The sequence below is a fragment of the Solanum verrucosum genome, unplaced genomic scaffold (assembly GCF_900185275.1).
Source record: "Solanum verrucosum unplaced genomic scaffold, falcon-dt-bn FXZP01000199.1, whole genome shotgun sequence".
NCBI lineage: Eukaryota > Viridiplantae > Streptophyta > Magnoliopsida > Solanales > Solanaceae > Solanum > Solanum verrucosum.
In genome coordinates this window covers 1,993,969-2,014,138 of record NW_026020049.1, presented here as the reverse complement: position 1 = coordinate 2,014,138, position 20,170 = coordinate 1,993,969, and the positions used below count along the sequence as shown (strand labels likewise).

Sequence of the window (20,170 nt, the reverse complement as noted above, 5' to 3'; positions counted from 1 at the left end):
AAATCCTTCCCGAAATGCTAATATGAGCCTCGAACCCCCTTTATTATTTTTCATTAGATTTTCTGTTTTAATCTTTTTGAAAAAAAAATAGTTTTCTTGATTTTTCTTTAAAAATTAAGTGGCGACTCTAAAATCAGTCAAAAATATATTTCTAAATAAAACACCCTGCTCTTGTTATATTCTTAAAAATAGTCACCAAAAGTGAAAGCAAATCTGGTCAGGGATTAGACATGGGCTGCCATGCCCCTGATATTGCAGAAAAAAGTTGCAGAAGCGGATAAGCTTTATTTATTTCAGAATGGGCCTTTTTGCATCTTATCCTATCACCATCTCATTCAAGAGGAGAAGATCAGTAATTTGAGCCAAACCAGAGAAAATACTTATACAATCATGGCTGCTTTTGCCATTACTTCCTTTACACATACACCTTGCACCTCCCATCACTTCAAGAAGAAACAATGGTCTCGTCAAGCCAAGTCGATGAAGATTACAAACGTTATGACTCCAAAAGTCGAAGAACAAACACACTTAAATGTTGTTGAAATCAAAGATAAATCGTCTTTGCTGATTGATGATAATGCAAAGACCACAAGGAATGATGATGATGAAGTACAAGGTGGTAATACTACAGGTTCATCAGAGTCTGAAGATCTAATTAGGTTTTCGGATAAGCGATGGAAGAATGGGACATGGGATCTAAATATGTTTGTCAAAAATGGCAAAATAGATTGGGATGCTGTCATAGTAGCAGGTAAAACAAAGAACAAAGTCTTTCAATTACTAAAGCACCGCGATTTTTTAAGTGAATTAATTTATTCATTAATTAACGATATGTACGTTGCAGAAGCAAAGAGGAGGAAATTTCTTGAACTGTTCCCAGAAGCAGCAACAAATCAACAACCTGTGGTTTTTAGAAGTTCTATCATACCATGGTGGGCATGGATGATGCATTCTCACCTCCCTGAAGCTGAGCTGCTAAATGGTTTGTATTTATCTAGAAAAAGTACACAAGATTGTACTCCTTCCGTTTCAATTTATATGACATAGTTTGATTCAGTACAAAGTTAAGTAAAAAAAAAATGAACTTTTGATAACATTTGTGTTTCAATATTAACAAGGAAATAGTGTTACATAACCTGAGATGGTACTAATAGAGTGCGGTTATGAGTTTGCAGGAAGAGCAGCAATGGTGGGATTTTTCATGGCGTATCTAGTGGATGTACTAACGGGACTTGACGTGGTAGGCCAAATGGGAAATTTCTTGTGTAAAACTGCTCTTTTGGTAACAGTTGGAGGTGTAATTTTGTTTAGGAAAAGGACAGATATTGATAAATTAAAGAAGCTGGCTGATGAAGCTACATTTTATGACAAGCAATGGCAAGCATCGTGGCAAGATCAATCTTCTACTAATGGTGATTCCAAGCAACAGAGCAAAAAATGAGACTAATTGACTTGTATTGTATTGTCAAACACCATGATTGCCTAATTATATACCACAAATATGTTATATTTGGATGCCACATTTAAATATTGAAATAGTTTCAAAAATCTCTCTTTAGATTTGTCTTGATAACACTGATCTCATGATAATTTGAAATATTACACTGGTCTCCTTTATATAGATATTTTTATAACAAAACTTATTTAAATGATAAATATTCTACGTGCTTCCTAATTAATATACCCTTTCATGACATGAATAGCCGGATCTAAAAATAAAGTAACTTGAATGTTCAAATTAAAGAGACGGTTTGAATTAGCTTATTTTAAAGTGTTTTAAGATAAAAATAGCTTTTAAGCACTTTTGAAATATTTGGGTAAATGTAAAAAATATTTACAAGGACTTATTTTTAAGTAAAAAAGGATTAAAATAAGCCAAAAGTTATAAGTGACTTATAAGTGAAAAGCAACAAGCTCTAAATTAATTAAAGAAAAAAAAAAGACAATCAGAAGCGAAATTAGAATTTCAATTTAATGGGATTTGAATTTTACAAGGACGATTTTTAGTGATAAAACTAGGTCTAAATCCAATATTTGTACATATATAATGAATTTATTAACAAAAATATATTGAATTCGACCAAATTCACATGTGAGCTACTACCTCCATCCCTACGGAAGTCAGAGGTGAAAATTAAGAAGAAAGTAGAACAAATAAATGAAAGGAATAGTATAAAATCATGAAACTCATTTGTGACATGTTAGCTGATTATTTTATATTTAAAATTAAATGTGTACATTTTTTAATTTTAACAAGATAAACAAAATTACGAGTTATTAATTTTCTCAAATTATTATTTAATTTTCTTTATAAGATACAATCTTCTGTGCTCCATATATTTTTGTCATTAGTATAGTTGTCTATTCAAAGTAATTAATTGTTTATAAAAAAAAAATTATAATCTATTAGCGTGAAGGACCTTAGAAAAATCTTTTGCTTTGCTTATACATCAAATTTTAGTTTTATACTAGATAAAATAACCATTTAATTATCCCCATAATATAAGAAATACATATTTAATTCATCGCTTAAAATTTTAGTTCATACTATTTCTATCAAAATTATCAATTAAACTTTATTGTTTATTGAGTTTTACATTTTCTATATTAAAACTGAATCGAATTTTTCATAAGATTATATTTTGAAAAAATAAGTAAATATTATATTTAATTTTTTATTAATATCAACAATAAATTTTTTTATCATGATGAAATAAATAAAGCTATAAAAAAGAACCTAAACTAACAAATTATTCGTAAAAAAGATAAATAAGATACAACAACTAATAACATAATTTTATTGATTAACGTGAGCTTGTAAACAAAATTAGTTCATGTAAAATCCAATTTACTAATTTTTTTTTAAAAAGAATTAGTTCATTTAAAATGACAATTTTGATCCATGTATATTTGATAGATGAAAAATAAACAAATATATAAATCATATTTTCTAGGATTTAAAACAATAATTGGAATTATTACATCATCAAATTCAAAAATGGCTAATCGCTGCACATCTTTCAAAGTTATTACCCGAAATCATCTCCTTTTTCTCCCATATCAGATGCGAGACCCCTCATCGATCGCCTTCTCTGCAAAATGCGTCCTCTGTCCTCTTCTTCGCCGCCGGTTTTACCTAACGACGCTTCTGAAAGCGGTGACTCCGCCGAGCGCCGTCTTCATGAGGCGGAGGAGCGCTTAAGAGAGGCAATTGAAGAGCTTCAGCGCCGGCAACGTCGTGCCAGGGGTATCTACCCGCCCTGTGACCATGCCGATGAATCATGTGTTGCTAACGCAATTGGTAACGTTTGCCAAAGTTTTCTTCTCTCTTACGGTGTGCGCGTTGGCATCGGAATTCTCCTCCGTGCTTTTAAGCTAGCTCGTCGCCAGTCCTATTCCTCTCTACTCGATCTCAAGGTTCCAAAATTCTGAAACTCGCCTATCTACTTAAGCATTTGTTTAATTATGTAAGTTAGATTAACTTATCATTAATTTGATTTATGATTTTTTTAGTTTTACATTCTTTTCCCCTTTAGACTGATCTCAGCTAGGTTACATTTACAAAATGTTCCTGTCATCGGTTGGACAATCTATTTTAATAGACTAAAATCTTTTGAACTGACAGTTACTCCTTTAGTTTTTCAGTTTCGTACTTTTGTTGAATGCTTGCCTTTGTTTGAACTAAAGCTTGCTCCATTTTAGTTCCTGATACATCTACTTTGGTTTTGAGGAGATCATGATGTTGAATAAATTTTCTTTATTAGAAAGATATTCCTGTATAAGTATAGTTTCAAGATCAGAATTTTCTTTTTTCAAAATTGCTTCAGTTCTGATGAAATCAGTTTTAAGATTTGTATTTTCTTTTTGAAATTGCTTAAGTTTTGATGAAACTAGGATGAAATAATTTTGCACAGATGTTATACATGATATGATTCATAGCAGCATTCCTGTGATTGCAAGAGAAGGGGCATTTTGGCCTAGAAGCACCCACATCCTTGTTAGCTTTGTGTTCTAAATGATTTTTTAGATTTCCTCACTTGAAGAATATTGATTGCAATTCTGGATAGATTGAATGGATATGAGTCACTCGATATCTTCAGATTGAGGCATTGAGCCTTAGCTGATAGATTGATATGCTGATGGAATGGTTATCAATTCCAAGATAGGATATCTTGGTCCTTTTAGTACCTTGGAGTACCATTGTAATGGTGATTACACTCCAAGGGGTTTATGTTCTGCAGTGTATGTATTGTGTTTCCATGATTTCATTTGCTACTGGGACATGTGGGTTACGAAAATGCTTGGCCATAAGGATATTTAGTCAATCAAAGATTACTGAGCTAACGCTACTCGCTCTCCCTCTTTGTGTGAGTGTGTGTTGCATGCTCCTGTGCGTCATGCATTTTGCCTGCATGAGTGTATCTCAACACCATTTGAACAGTCAGCTGATGTCAAAAGTCGTACATAAAACTTTACGCATGTGTTACTTTCCTGTCTCTCTCTTCCCTTCTCTTTTTATTTTTTTGGATAAAAGTCTGCTCTTTTAGTAAGGGCAAACCATGTGGGGTTTTCTCCCAAACACTTTGTAAAGCCAATTTTCCCTCTGTCCCACTGTTTGTTCCTTTTTCTTGTAGCTCAACGTCAATTAATTTACTCCCTAGTGGTGACATGCTGATAGAGTACACTTTGTGCTCTGCTCTCCACAATTGTTTTAAGAAATGAACATATTATGATCTAATCATTCAGGGTGTATTCTTAAGAAATACTTATATTACTGCAATTTGTAAGGAATGGAAGTTTGAAGGGGATGGAACTTTTGACCTTTTAATGGTTTAAATTTGTTTCACCTTGGTATTTTCCTCTTGATAAGTTTTCTTGGAGTTGTGAACCTCTTGAAGTTCAGTGAAATAATTTAGCAATCTCAACTGTAGCATAAAGGATGAATGGAGGTTATTCAGATCTTTGACCCTATGCACAACCCTCAAATCCTCTGGGAAGAAGCAAAAGAGAATATAAAAAAAGATTTTCTGGAAGAGGATATTTCAATTTCAGTGGACATGTGTGCTGATTTCTGTCTGTTCATCTGTTCGTCCGTCCTTGGTCTCATCTATGAATACATGGGAGAGTTCATTTTTTTCTGCGCTTGTTTGAATCCTTATGTTTTTGCAGCAACTTGTGTCCGAAAAAGACCTAATTGTAAGAGAGGAAGCATGTCGAATTGGTTTGCTCTTTGGGGGATTTAGTGGTTCATATCATGCTCTAAGATGCTTGCTAAGAAAGCTGAGAAGAAAAGAGACACCCTTAAATGCGTAAGTACAAAATGCTGAATTCTCAACTTAAAAGTTTTGACTTACATTTCTGTGGTTTTGCTTTGAGAAGCTTTTGATAGTTGATATCCTATCCGATATATTTGACTTGGCTAAAGGGGATGATGGGCAGAATTTTAGCAGGTTCAGTGGCAGGTCTGTCTATTTTAGCATTAGATGATTCCAACAGGCGGCGGACTCTTGCCTTGTATCTTCTGGCAAGGCTATCACAGGTACAACCATGCTTTGGCTATTCCCCTTCCCCACACCCCCAGGCGAAACAGAAAAAAAGGAACGAAAGAACTACCCAAAAAAAACAAAGGATAAAGATAAAAACGGCCAGTATTAGATTTACCTGCTAAAAACAAAGTCACCAGTACCAGCTTACTTGAAGTTTTTCTTTTCTGTTTTTCTACTGGCTTGTGTTCTGATGACTTTACAATTGTCAGTGTGCGTATAATTCTGCCAAATCCAAGAACCGGTTTCATCTCTGGGGAAGTCACTGGAGTCATGGGGATTCTTTACTCTTTGCATTGGCATGTGCCCAGGTAGTTCTCGTGTTGCTTAACCTTTTTGGCGAATGTTTAAGAGCCTTTTCCATCCATGTTTTAATTCCTTGTACTTGCCCACAATTTGGTGGTTGGAAGGGGGTGGCTGGAATATCATAAATGTCAAAATATCCAAGTTTAAACCCTAGGAGATTAAACTTCTTCTTCTGTTCTTTCTCCTTTTTTTAAAAAAAAAATAATAATAATTCAAATGTGCAAGGGGATTGAACTTCTCATACGATACTATCATACTAATGATACTAGATAACTCGTTCTCTTTTACATCTGGACAAAGTAGTTATATATCTATCTTCGTTCTTAAAAAAATGTTTTGCAGGTTATGTATTGCTTCATAATGCGTCCTGAGAGCCTTCCAAAAGCATATAGAGATTTCATTCAGAAGACTGGGCCTGTTGCAGCACCAGTCTACAAAGCTGTTAAGGATTGCTGTAGAGGCTCTCCAGTTGATGTTGCTTCATTACATGCCTATTTGTCCAAAGCAAAGGGCTCTACTACTATGAAGTTGGTAGAGTTTCCTTCTATTATCCCATGCTCTGTAATTCACCCTGGGACCAAATCTTGCTTAGTTCATGATGCTAATGCAGCGGCAGCTACTTTCCGGAAAACATTTCCTCTTTACTTCTCTTTGACTTTTGTGCCCTTTGTCGTTCTACGCTTGCAGAAGGTATAATTTGTTAATATTGGTTTCTGTTTCACCTGTCTTTCTGCTTTGATTTCTCATTAAGCTGTTTATGGAAATTAGAAAAATCATATAACTGCGCTGCTGATACTTCTGTTAAACAAGATGAGATCATAGACCGACATGATTGAATTTTCCTTGGTTTATATATGTTGGACTTTCTAGAGTTCAAATGCAGTTATATGAATAAATTGGAAATACAATGATTAAGATACTAGGGGTGCAAAGTATGTTGTCGATTCGGTTATATTTGTCTTCTGTTGTTTGTTGTTTGAGTTGCCTGGACCTGGTAGGAAGCAGTATTACGAGGACCATGTGATGGAAATTATGATGGTCTACACTTTTAGGTTATGTAATTGTAAGCTAGAGTAGTAGAATTGCTACTAAAGTAATGCAGTTCCAAAAAATGCTCCCTGACACATTTCTCAAGGTAATACTCTAAGGGATCATGTATGAGGGATAAAAATAATAATCCCGGGATAAATGCAGGATTATTTTATCCTATATTTGCTTAGGGGTATTAGTTATCCCACCATTTATACTATAATGATGAGATAAGTTATCCCATATAGGGTGGGATACCTTATCCGATGGGATAACTTTGTTTATGTCATCCCCCATACCAAACAACCCCTAAGGTCTTATTTTGTCTTCCCACCCTCTTCCCAGAGAGAGACTATTTTTTCTCAATCATTTCACTAGTGTTTGATTAAAAACTTAGTTTAAGGGTTCAATGGAAAATGAAAATTTATTTCATGGTGGAAGACAAAAATCTTTTACAGAATGTTACTCAAGACCAGGGGTGTGGTATCAGGAATGAATGGTTGAATGCTTGCAAAATTTAATTTGAGGAATTCATTGAGTAAGAAGTTGTTAGTTAAGAGATTTCTCTTCTTTTTTTTTTTTGGGGTGGGGGGGGGGGGGGGGGTGGGGGTGGTGCAGAGAGGGAGGGAGAGAACATGGTTTTAGTTTAGAGTACCTTATCTGCTCCCTCTTCTCCTTACCATTATTATTATTATTATTATAGAGTCCTACTTGAAAAAGGATTGTAATATAATGTCTATAAATATGGTCTTAGTGTAATAATGTAGATATACAAATCAATAATATTTCTCACATGATACTAGAGCCAGGTCAAGATCTTCCAAAATGACCTCATCCTCGTCTATTTTCCATAGATTGAGATGTTCGTTTTTCTATGGCTTGAGATGGGAGAAGAAAGGAGTCAAAATAATTCATCAATTGTAGGAATCGCATGACTAGCTAAAATCTGATCACGACACTAAATCATGGTCAGTAGGAAGTTCAACACAACAATTCAAGAGTTTGGCATGACTCGTAGTAGAGTTGATCTATGTGTTTACTCAGTATTCTGCACCAAATTTGTGTACATATTTGGTGGATTACGTTGACGATATTGTTATCACCGACGATGATTAGGATGGTATCACTACTTTGAAGCAACATCTCTTCCATATTTCCAGTCTAAAGACCTTGGCAAAGTGGAAGTATTTTCTAGGTATTAAGGTTGTTCAGTCTTAGATCAGACATTATTATTTTTCAATGCAAGTATGTCTTAGACATTCTTGATAAGACAAGAATGATGGGATGTAAACCCATTCACTCCTATGGATATGAATGCTAAACTCCTGTCGGAATAGGGGAGCACTCAATGATCCCGAAAGGTATAGGCGTTTGGTTAGAAAGTTGAATTATCTCAAGGTGTCTAGACTTGACATGTCTTTTTTGTGAGTGTTGTAAGTTAGTTTATACTTCTCTTTGTGATAGTCATTAGGATGCAATTGTTCATATTTTGTGATATATAAAGTCAACTCCAAGTAAAGGACTACTCTTCGAGGATCGAGATCATGCGCGTATCATTGGATATACAGACACTGATTGAGTAGGGTCGTCTTTTGATAGACGTTCCACATTTGGATATTGTGTTTTAGTAGGAGGTAATTTGGTGGAACTATAGAGCTTTTGAAGACAAATATAATCTTGTGCTGAAAAACAAGATGAATTGTATTATTCATTTTTGAAGAAATCTTATGTTGGTGCGACATGGATGATGTCACACATCATATCGGTTCGTCATGGATAAAGTGGAGGCTTGTGTGATAAAAAGGTACCCCATAAACTTAAAAGGTAAGTTCTACAAAGTGATGGTTAGATTGTCATCGTTGTATAGCGTGAAGTGTTGGCCAGTCAAGAACTTCCATGTTCAAAAGAGCTAGTTGTGAAATTGAGGATGCTAAGATGAATGTGTGGCCTTACTAGAAGCGATAAGATTAGGAATGAAAATATTTGGGATAAGGTGGGAGTGGCCTCCGTGAAAAACAAGATGAGGAAAGGAAGACTAAGATGGTTTGAGCATATGGAGAGGAGATGCACTGACGCCCCACTGAGGAGGTATGCGAAATTGGATATAAGGGGTGTGAGGAGAGGTAGAGGTAGATCGAAGAAGTATTGGGGAGAGGTGATTAGACATGACATGATGTTACTTCATATTATCAAGGACATGCCTTCATATAGAAATGTGTGGAGGTCGCGTATTAGGGTAGAAGGTTAGTAGGTAGTGGAGTGTTGTCTTGCTTTTCGATGGTTAGGCTTGTGTGGGTCTATAGTAGTACTAGTTATATTCTTGTAGTTCTTGCTTTTGATATCTATCAGCATATCTTTATTGTGTTTCGATTATCACATTATTTAGTTGTTATTGTTCCTTTCTTGTAGGCTTTGCATTGCTTTCCTTGTTAATTGATATGCTTTCTTCACTGTTTTCTTCTTCTTTTACTTAAATTTGTTGCACTTGAGCCAATGGTCCGTACAGATACAACTAATGTTTGAACGAAATGAAAAAATGCAATCTTTGTTGTATAAAAGAACAAACACTAATACCTTAATTGAAGGGGCAAGGGGTTCACCCACTTTCACGAGTTTCATAGGTTCAAGAGATCCAAGTTTCAAGGGTTTTTCAGTAGACTTCTTTCATTTCTGAATTAGCTTGCGACAAGTCCTAGCATTAGTATGAGTTCGCTAACCTTGGCCTCTCCACCTCCACGAGATAGTCTGCGTACACGCTACCCTGCTCAGACCCCACTGGTGGGATTTCACTAGGTATGTTGTTATTTTTGTTGTGGTTGTGTAAAGAGAGCTATGATGAGGAAGCTGAATCACTAGTTGATATGATTAGTGTTATCAAAGGCGAAAAGCGCAAAAAAACTCAAAGGTCTGTTGGGGCTTTAAGCGCAAAGCGCAAATGAAGCGTGGGCTTTAATGAAAAAAGGCGCAAAGGGAGAAAAAAATACAAATATACATGTTTAGTTCAAGACTAATAATTATAAACATGAATGACAAATAATATGACCAAAGAAATTGAATTTTTTTTTATGCTAAAGTGAAATATCAATTGTTTAGTGTCACCTCTGAAGAGGAGGCACATTGGCTAGGAAAAATATGCCTTAGAACCTTGATGACAGCACTAAAGCGCGCATAAAGCGAGGCGAGGCACTCGATACGTTTTGAGCCTCGCTTCAGGGCTTAATCGCGCTTTAAGTCCTTGAAGCAGTAGCCTAAGCTAGGTTGGGTTTTTGTAGTCTTTTTGCGCCATTATGGTGCAACTATAATATATATATAGTTGTTACCAGTTTATTTTTTAAGAAGCACTTTGCTGAACAGTAAAAAGGAAGGGGGTTTATGTATAAGAAACTTGATGCAGCATAATAGTAGTTTATTTATGAAATGGTTTTGGCGATTCAGTTTGGAGGAACTTGATTTGTGGAGTCGAGTCATTACTGTAAAATATGAGCAAGAGGGACACAATGCTCTTAGAAAGTCGCAGCCCCTATTGGAGTGAGTGTCAGGGATTTATGGCCTCATTTTGCTAGCAACATTAGTTACAAAGTTAGGAATGGAATGAAGATTTCCTTCTGGTAGGATAGTTTGAGGGAACAAGTTCTTCTGAAGGAGCTATTTCCAGACTTTTTCAGTCTGGTATTATGATGCAACGATTCATGAGGTATGGGATTAACAGGGATGGAATCTAAATTGCAGAAGATTCTGAATGACTGGGAGGTTAATAGAAACGGAATGCAAGATATTTTGGAGAAAGAAGTAGCTCTATTCCAAAAATTAAAATGATCTGTCTATTTTATTCCACTTTTGGTGTAAAGAACTTTTAGAAGCAGACTCACTGTTAGACATTATAGAACCCTTGTAAGAAAGGACTCACTTTTGTTTTGTAGTTTGAACTTATATGACACCCAGCACAGACTTTGTGCTGAGGATATGTTATACTGTTACTTTCCTTGAAAAAACAAAAAAAGAGTTGCTACTGAAGTAATTCTTTTCAAAACTCTTGCTGATCACAGTTTCAAATATTAAATTCTTGCTGATCTTATGTAAATCTTATCCCAGTTTATGGATGCTCCTACACGCACCTGTTGGTATGCTCTTACAGGAGCTGTTCGCTCGACAACCTTCTTGTCTGCTTTTGTTGGAATCTTTCAGGTAGTTTATGTTCTTGATGCCTCATACATCTGGGAGTCTCTAGGCTCTTTTTTTATGCTGCTGGAGTGCTGGTTGACTTGCTTAGCTATACTGATTAACTTCTCTATCTCAATAAAAGGCTGTCATATGTTGCCACCGGAAGGTGGCATCAAAGGACCATAAGCTTGTATATTGGGTAGCTGGGGCTCTCTCAGGCCTATCTGTGTTGCTGGAGAAGAAAGCTAGACGTGGAGAACTTGCCTTGTATGTTCTTCCTCGAGCTGCAGATTCTTTGTGGTATATATTGGTGAATCGCCATTTGCTTCCGGATATCAAGAATGCTGAGGTATCTTGTCTCACCTTTCATGCAATTTGGTGTGTTTGGCTGTCAACCACTCATAAAATTTCATCCTGCAATTTATGACTACTTAATTGTCTACTTTTATAACTAAAGCATATTGTGGATAAACATTGAAAGAATTTAACTATTTACGGGAAGTTTGTTCTGGAAATATTGGGTCTCTTGAAGTACAGGGGTGATTAATTAAGAAATTGTGAAGTGAAACTTATCCAAGCAAATATGTCATTTCTGATTGTTATACAGGTGCCCTTGTTTTGTGCCTGTATGGGTGGTATTATGTACTACCTGGAGCATGAACCAGACACCATGGCTCCCTTCCTCAGAGGCTTGATCCGCCGCTTCCTTGCAAGCAGAATCAGCAATCCTACTCCTCCATCAAATAAAGGTGCCTCCTATACATATCTACACACTCACGATGCCATGAAAGAGACAAAAATGGCAGAAATCCGTGAGACTGAAACTTTAACTGCAGAGAAGTACAACCTTGAATCAATACCAGGACTTTGAGCAACTTTTTGACGCTCGGGCCATGTTTTTCCCTATTCATTATACCATTTCATATTGGTTATCAGGCGGCTATTCCATGCTCATTTTGATTAAACTAGAACTCTAATTAAAGCTTGATTAACCCCCTTTTTCTTTACATAATTGATTCATGGCATAATGTTCTCATTGTATGTAGGTGAAAGCCAGTAATTCTGGTGATATAAAAATCTAACCAGATCTTGTAAATTAATGTGGCTTGTTTAGTTTTTGCTTCGACTGTCAGATATATGGTGTAGTCAGTTCCAACTGTTAAAGTTGATAGAACTTATTTATTTTCTGGTTCAAGTTGATATACGTTAATACTATATCATAATTGATCCATTTTGTTTGACCCTTCTGAGAATCAATATATGTCGCGGCGATTTACTATGTGGAGTCCGTTGTGCTGCTGTATCTAAGCCCAGTCGTTACTCCATTATTATGACTATGCTGGTGTCTGTTAATTTTCTTGCAATAATCAAGCTGCCTGGGCAAGGGATGTTCAGAAAGGAGCTGGGGTTCATTGCAAAAACTATGTTGGGACCTCCCACCCAAATATTGGGGTATGGGGGGGAATGATCGTGGATTCAGCTGGAACAAGTTGCATATGACGGTAATGGGTAGGGGTGGCAATTGGGCAAGTTGGGTGGGTCTTAATGGGTTGAGACGATAATTGCGTTAAGATCCAATCCAATTCAAATTTGCTTGGGTCAAAATGGGTTAGGTAACAGGTCAGATCTAACTTACCTCAATTTATATCAACTTGAATTGTTTTATTTGTTTTTTTAAAACTATTTCAGTACCTAATAAAAATACTTTTTTCTTTATTATGACTATATATAACATATCAAATTGAAAAAAGTTTATTTTTAAAATATTTGATAAGATCTCTCATGAACTAATTTGGGTTAAATATCAATCCAAGTTTTAATGGATTGAGTAAATGAATGGGCGGGCCAACAACCCATCAAAACTTAAACGGATGAAGCGAGATGGTAAAGTTGAGTTTTATTTTACTACCTCTAATAATGACCCTCAGACTTCCTGGTGGGTTCTTTAGATCATGCTATGAATAAATGACAGTTGTTAAAGTACTTGCAACAACTCCTGAAATACTTACAACAATTGTTAAACTTTTTGAAACTTAACTAATTCATTCAACTGTTTCAGAAAAATTCAGCAGTTGTTGCAAGTACTTTACTTTAGCAACTGTTTCATTTATTCACGGAAAGATTTGAAGAATCAACCACCAATACCAATCTACTATCAATTACAAGTACATATTTTTTCTCACAAAAAGTAAAATAACTTCAAGAATAATATATTTTCTCGCAAAGAGTACAATGACAACAACATATTTAAAAACACAAAACAACAAGAACAACCGAAGAACATATATTAAAAAGAAAAAAAAAACCGAAGAACATATTTATTAGGGCATGTACTAAATTTGTGAAATCTATGTACTTTTTCATCTTCTTTAACATAAATCATCATTTTCAGAAGAAAATTTGAAATTCTAATTATGATAGAAAGAAAAAGAACTTTGGAGGAGGACGACCCGAGTACAGAGAAGAAACAAAATGGAGCAAAAAAAGATGAAGAAGAGGTTGAGAAGTTTTCTCAGTTTTCTTTCGATGAAAGGATAGAAAATTTATCCTTCTAAAAGGAAGAAAGAAAAAATAAATTTGAACCTCCTACTTATTTTTCAAATGTTAGAAGTCAGAAGAGGCTTTGGCTTGTAAAAATGTGTATATAATGTTAAAGGGTGTACTCTGAAATTAGACATACTTACAATGGTTGAGAAGACCAGCAACTATGCTAATGAAGATTGTGTATACAATGCCCCATGCCTTCTTTTTATGTGTTGGCCGGCAGCCATGGAAAACAACGGAGTGTCGATGAGCTCTGCATCAATTAAACATGATATTTTAAACAACATCAAACTCTTAGTTGGCCTAAAATATACTCATTGATCTCTATAGCTGGAGTTGAGAATTTGGGAAGACACTCCATATATTAAAAAGTTTGGTAGAAGGTATTTATGCCTCATTTAAGGCTGGCCCTTTAACAAAGCTTACTGTAAATAGTTTTATGTTTTGGTGGAATAAATATCTACTGGTAGATTTTGCCAAGGCAAGGCAAAGTGTTGAACTTGTCGATAAAAATAGGTAAAATGCATAAGTATCCCCGATCTATGTTCGAAATTTTAGAAACACACTTATATTATACTAAGGTCCTATTACATTCGAACTTATTTTATAAATAATTTTCTACCATTTTCGGCCTACATGGCACTATCAACCAGATAGCTTGAAAAAAGTGTCAACACACGCTGAGCCCAGAAGATAGTGCCACGTAGGGATGGGCATAAATACCGAAAAATCGAAAAACCGAACCTAACCGAATTATTTCGGTTCTTCGGTGTCGGTTTTTTTTCCGAAACTTTGGTTCGGAGTTCGGTGTAGGGTCCCAAAACTACGGTGCACCGAAGAACTGAAGTTTTATTAAATAAATTTAAAAACATTTAAATTATATTATTTAATAATACTTATATATTTTGACTCAAAATACTTACCTGGCCCATTTCAATTTTTAACTTTACCTGGCCCATTTCAGTTTTTAAATTTTGGAGCCTAAACAAAACAGTAAAGGGCACACTTTATCATTCACACTTCAAAACAGTAAAGGGCACCCAGCCTAAACAAAATTATTCTGATGTTATTACTTTTTATTGTTAGATTGTTAGTTGTTATTTTGAAGTTTGAAGTGTGAAGTAAACAACAATTGTTACTTTATCATATTCCCTCTTTATTTTTATTCACACCGAAAAACCAATTTAAAAACACCGAACTAAATCGAACCGAAGTAGAAAAAATCGAACCGAACCGAAACGATCTAGTTTGATTTGAAATATGGTGCACACTTTTCTAAAACCGAATACCGAAGAACCGAACCGAAATTTGATTAAACCAAACGAAAGAACCGAATGTCCACCCCTAGTGCCACGTAGGCCGAAAAGAGATAGAAAATTATTTATAAAATAAGTTCGGAGGTTATAAAACTTTAGTATAGTATAAGTGTGTCTCTGAAATTTCAGACATAAATTGGAGGATACTTATGCATTTTCCCATAAAAATATAATGTTTATGATTTGATTTTGAAACTTTAAAATAAATTTTGAACTCTCTAAATTACTGAGTTTACTTTTTATTTTGTGTTTAAGGGATTCAAAATTTAAATAATATACATAAAAATATAAAAAAATATTACTTTATAAATACAATGTATATGAACACTCTCAAGACCCTCTAGATTCGCCTATGACAGTGTGCGCGCTGAAAAATGGCCACCTAATCATATTTTCTGGTGACTTAAAGATAATAATGTTAAAAACAAGGATTATCTATCTAATCTAAAGATAAGAAAGAGCGTATCTTATAAATACTCCCTTCCCTCTATCCCTAATTATTTGTCCATTTTTCCTTTTATAGTTGTTCCTAATTACTTGTCCATTTTGACAAATCAAGAAAGAATAATTTTTTTCACCTATTATATCCTCAATTAAATGATTAATTACTTTTTAAAATGTAGAACTTTTCATCTATTTCATAATTAATAGGGGTAAAATGGTAAACTCACTATGTCATTAATTATTTTCTTAATTGATGTGTCAATTCAAAAGTGGACAAATAATTAGGGACAGAGGGAGTATTAATTAATGATCTAGATTTAACTACACTTTGGATTTTTTTTTTAAATATGTATAATAGAGAGATGCAAATAAACAAGGAATTAACATTTTGAGACTATATAATCTTTCGGGAAAAAGAGTCAAAATTATTTATGAACTATGTGAAATAGATCGCTTATACCTTTCATTATATTTTGGGATAAAAAATATCCCCATCGTTATCCAAGAGATAACAAATACCCTTAAAAGTTAACATCCCAAATTTTAATAATATGGCAAGCCATGTGGGACTGATCCCCCACCTAAGCCGTCAATTATTCCCAATTTCCCACTAACCCATCAATTCATCCTCCCAAATCAAACCCTAGTTTTGAGAGAAAAATTAAGGGCCTGTTCGGAAGGACACCCTGGTAATTGGATTTGGTGTAATTGGTGTAATTACACCGTCTTGTCCTGTTTGGAAGAACATGTAATTACTTGGTCAGCAGGTAATTAGTGTAATTGGCAGGGGGTAATTACACTCTACAGTTTACAGGCAAAGACTGTGAATTGTTGGTAATTATATGGTGTAATTACCACCTGATTACTTTTATTTTATTTTTCTATTTTTATTTTTTTGTTTTAATTTTTTTACTTCTATTATGCTAAGTTCCTTTTTTTTTATTATTATTATTCTAAAAATTTGTAAAAGTTTATTTTTTATTTTTTATTATTATATTTCATTTTCTTCTTGTTCTCAACCTTACTTTACGTGATTCTATGTAATTTTCTCGTATTATCTATTTTTTTATGTCATGCTTATTTTCTCATTAGCATAATTTTATTAGTATTCTAATTTTTAAATTAAAATAGAATTTATTGTTAAGTAAGGTTATAGACTTACGTTTTCTTTATTAAGAAAAAATAAAAATAAATCATATTTATTGCTATGTTGAAATTCGTTATAAGAGTATTATGTTAAATTTTATGTTTTGAATTTATAACTTACGTTATATTTTCAGTTTCATTTGTTTTAGTAATATTGAATTTACATTGCACGTCATTTTTTAATTAAACTTGATAGATTATATTTTTGTCAAACATTTAATAATTTATGACATTTTATTTATATATTATTCTTTTTATCAAACATGCATTTCACGATATTCGTAGAAATTTCATACTTTTAGTTGTTACGATCAATTCAATTGAAATATATTAATTTGAAAAAATATAAATCAATTATTTTTTCATGATATTAGTCACAGAAAATATGTTTATTAATTAATATATTTTCAAAAAAGAATATATATCTTAAATATTTAATTTAATGTCATTTATAAAGTTTCTTATTTGTCTAGTATAAATTTTAAATAACTAATTTTTATTTTTAAAATTTATTATAATTTTATAATTGCAATTGTGCATCCAAATAGAACATGTGTAATTACACTGTGACATCCAAACAAGACATGTGTAATTACAGTGTAATTACACTGTGGCAACCAAACAGGTCAATGTAATTACTAGATAGTGTAATTACTAGGCTAGTAACTACTACCCTAGTAATTACACTAGTTTCAATTACCAAGTGGCTTTCCAAACAGACCCTAAATCTTTTCCATTAAACCCTACTTGTTCTCTATATTAAAAATAAATAATTAATTTTACTTATTTATTTTAGCAAATTAAGTATTATATTATTTTTAGTATTAAATAACTATACAAAATCATAATAGTCAAATTTAGAATTCAAAAACATCATTAATAAAATTAATTTTATAAAATGTACCTTAAATTAAAAAATAATTTAAAATATAATGTATCAAATCATAATATGAATGCATGGATGATCTTCCATGTTTAGTTGACTATTGATAGTCCCCAATTTGTTCAATTAATTTATCCCCACGTCTTTTTACCTTCAAAAAATTTCAGTTTTCCAATGCAGAGCGAAATGGACCGTCACACTAATTAATTAATTCAACAACATTCATTAATTAATCCAACTAATAACAGTTTAACCTTGTCTTTATAAATTAGGATATTTTGCTTAGAACATCTAAACAGAAACAAATCCAATTTTTTTTTTTTTAAAAAATAATCTGTAATGGGTTCCTGTGAAAGCACTGCAAAAAACTCTGAAGAAAAAAAATGTGGTGAAAATATTGAGCAGTTGAATATAGGCAGGCTTTCATCAGAAGAAGAGGAGATAAAAAAAATTGCAATTGGTGCAGGAATAGTATTGCTAGGATGGGGTTTGTGTAAGCTAATTAATAATGGAGGGTCTAACAACAAGAAAATGATGAAAGCTCCAGGCAGAAACGACAGTTACATTTACAGGGATGAATTTGAGAGTAACCCTTCTGAGTATTTTCGCAGACTTCGCGATTAATAAGATATTCTTAATATGGTGTGATGGAATCTACAGTGTCAATAGTCTTGTTATAATAGTTGTGTTATGTTGTTTGGGCTTTTCAAAATTGTTATCGGATGTGTGTTGAATCCTTCAAGTAATACAGTTTTTAGGGTCCAACATGGATGCGATAATATTTTTGGAGAATTTGAGTATGTGTGTGTTTTGTTTAAGTTGGTCCATGTTTTGTTTTTAATTGATGTCCTTTGTTAGAACATCATTTTGCTGTATTGAACTACTATTAAAGCTACTAAGTTGATCATCTTGTAGTATAAAATGATCATATTATTATCTTTCCTTTTAAAGGCATTTTTGTCTTCATTGTTAGTAGAATATTTGTTGATAAGTAATGTTTTACTAATTGTTGAAGTATGTGCCTTTTTTAAAAAAAAATTGTCATGTTCATAATGAGTAATTTGTAAAGTTTAAATTTGAGAGACCTATTGAGAAATAAAATTATTTGAAAACATTTATTGAGTGAGATATATCAAAAATATAACAAAAGATAACCATAATTTTTTTGAAGACTACCCCGATAAAATTACTTGATACATGCTATTGTTGAAAAAATTATTTCATATAATTAATTGAGGAGTGTGAAAGCTGATTCAAACAAATTCATAAAATAAAATAAAAATTAGTATTGAAAAAGAAAGACGGCTCAAACCATAAAAGTACGTAGGATAAGATTTTACCCAAAAAATAAAAAATACCATAAATCATTTTCTATTCTCTTCTCTAATACTTATTTTAATATTGGAAAATAGAGTAAATTTATCCGTATATATAGGAGATCCCAAAGCTTTATTTGAAATTCCAAAAAGCATTTGGCGCACATCAAAAACATGAGAGAGCATCATCTTCAAACGCCATTGAAGGAGCTCGGAAATCGCCGATCCAAATCCATCTCCGCCGATCAAACTAAGAAGCAGATAAAAGTATAAAGAAGCTTTCAGCAATGAACATTCATATGTATCCTCTGTTTTCTCTTCTTATATTCATATTATTGTTTGTATGCAGAGCACTAGGAAGAACTTGAATTCTGTGTTTGAATCGCAAGCTGCCTCCTCATTTTCTCAATCATCGATCGGCACTTCTTCTCTGATTTCAGATGATCATAGTCTACTCACTGAATCCGCCGCTGAGGTAATTTCTGAAATGCCTCCTGCTTCATCAATTTTCTAGCTATTTATTTGCATTTTCATCGCTAATTGTACTTCTCACACAAGCCTAACAGCGAACAAGTTCCAATTTCTTCTCTGTTAATTTCATTCACTGAATACGCCGCTGAGATAATTCAGGATGTGTGCGCGAATTTTCATCACTAATTGTAGTATTTACACAAAATTGAGTTAGCTGAGTCCGTTCATTAAATCCGATTTGCGTTTGTAATTTTTTGACCTTTTATTCATTTGAAGTGTTTTTTTCTCTGTATTGTTTGATTTCGCAGCTATGAACTCAATTTTCACTTTTCAGCAGTACAGTGTGTGCCTGTTAGGGTTAAGTATGCAATTCGCTTAGATTTCACTAGTTTATTCAAAATCTGTCCATAATTTCCTATACTGTTTGCGATAAATAAGCTATTTGTATCTCCATTATGTATGTTTTCAATTTTGAGATACTTGAATTGAGTTTCATGTTTGCGAAATTCACTACACCTTATAGTATTTGAGATGTAACTTTCGGATCCCTATTCCTCTCAGGACTTGTTGTTGATTCCAGAAACTTCTCCTTCATCAGAGGCAGTGGATCCTCTTGCTGATCTGACTCCATTGTCATCGACAGTAACTTCTGACAGGTTCAAAGAATGCACTGGTTCGAATAGCCGAAGTGGAATTCCACAAATCAGTGATGTGAAGTTTGGTTCTGTTGAGGCTGAAATGGCAGTAAAGTACCTAAGAGAAGCTCAACTGCAAGTGGTGAATGCAACAGATATTGATATTCGGTATAAGAAGCTTCTCGATGCTGTCATGAACACTGTAGTTGAAGAGTTCTATGGACTGCCAGAAGACAAGGACTGCTATAATGCCATTGTCTCAAAGAAATTCCATTTGGTGACACTGACATTCGTGCTGTGGATAATTGCTGTTTTCATTGGATTCTTCTTCCATTCGGGCGAAGAACACTCTTTCGACAGACCTCTACCTACCTAA

The 20,170-nt window shown here is 33.7% G+C and overlaps 3 protein-coding genes across 3 annotated transcripts; all 3 read left to right on the top strand.

Annotated features, from left to right (window-relative positions):
* Positions 1 to 389: 389 nt before the first annotated feature.
* LOC125823135 (light-harvesting complex-like protein 3 isotype 2, chloroplastic) lies at positions 390 to 1,441 on the top strand. Its single transcript, XM_049502555.1, has 2 exons — positions 390 to 982; positions 1,176 to 1,441. Exons 1-2 carry the CDS (start codon positions 391 to 393, stop codon positions 1,439 to 1,441), a joined length of 858 nt encoding a protein of 285 aa, XP_049358512.1. The 5' UTR covers position 390.
* Positions 1,442 to 3,031: 1,590 nt separating this feature from the next.
* Positions 3,032 to 12,282, top strand: LOC125823096 (uncharacterized). The gene is made up of 8 exons (XM_049502516.1): positions 3,032 to 3,417; positions 5,170 to 5,309; positions 5,440 to 5,539; positions 5,756 to 5,854; positions 6,192 to 6,539; positions 10,971 to 11,063; positions 11,182 to 11,388; positions 11,647 to 12,282. Exons 1-8 carry the CDS (start codon positions 3,100 to 3,102, stop codon positions 11,908 to 11,910), a joined length of 1,569 nt encoding a protein of 522 aa, XP_049358473.1. The 5' UTR covers positions 3,032 to 3,099; the 3' UTR covers positions 11,911 to 12,282.
* Positions 12,283 to 18,831: 6,549 nt separating this feature from the next.
* On the top strand, positions 18,832 to 20,170 carry LOC125823148 (protein SINE3). The gene is made up of 3 exons (XM_049502571.1): positions 18,832 to 18,955; positions 19,038 to 19,163; positions 19,721 to 20,170. Exons 1-3 carry the CDS (start codon positions 18,863 to 18,865, stop codon positions 20,168 to 20,170), a joined length of 669 nt encoding a protein of 222 aa, XP_049358528.1. The 5' UTR covers positions 18,832 to 18,862.

Excerpts from the sequence above, each read along its gene's own strand:
- LOC125823148 (XM_049502571.1), top strand. The coding sequence starts at position 18,863 with ATGAGAGAGCATCATCTTCAAACGCCATTGAAGGAGCTCGGAAATCGC. Across the intron at positions 18,956-19,037 it reads AAACTAAGAAGCAGATAAAA|AGCACTAGGAAGAACTTGAA; the intron begins GTATAAAGAAGC and ends GTTTGTATGCAG. Across the intron at positions 19,164-19,720 it reads TCACTGAATCCGCCGCTGAG|GACTTGTTGTTGATTCCAGA; the intron begins GTAATTTCTGAA and ends TATTCCTCTCAG.
- LOC125823096 (XM_049502516.1), top strand. The coding sequence starts at position 3,100 with ATGCGTCCTCTGTCCTCTTCTTCGCCGCCGGTTTTACCTAACGACGCT. Across the intron at positions 5,855-6,191 it reads TTGCATTGGCATGTGCCCAG|GTTATGTATTGCTTCATAAT; the intron begins GTAGTTCTCGTG and ends AATGTTTTGCAG. Across the intron at positions 11,064-11,181 it reads CTTTTGTTGGAATCTTTCAG|GCTGTCATATGTTGCCACCG; the intron begins GTAGTTTATGTT and ends TCTCAATAAAAG.
- LOC125823135 (XM_049502555.1), top strand. The coding sequence starts at position 391 with ATGGCTGCTTTTGCCATTACTTCCTTTACACATACACCTTGCACCTCC. Across the intron at positions 983-1,175 it reads TGAAGCTGAGCTGCTAAATG|GAAGAGCAGCAATGGTGGGA; the intron begins GTTTGTATTTAT and ends ATGAGTTTGCAG.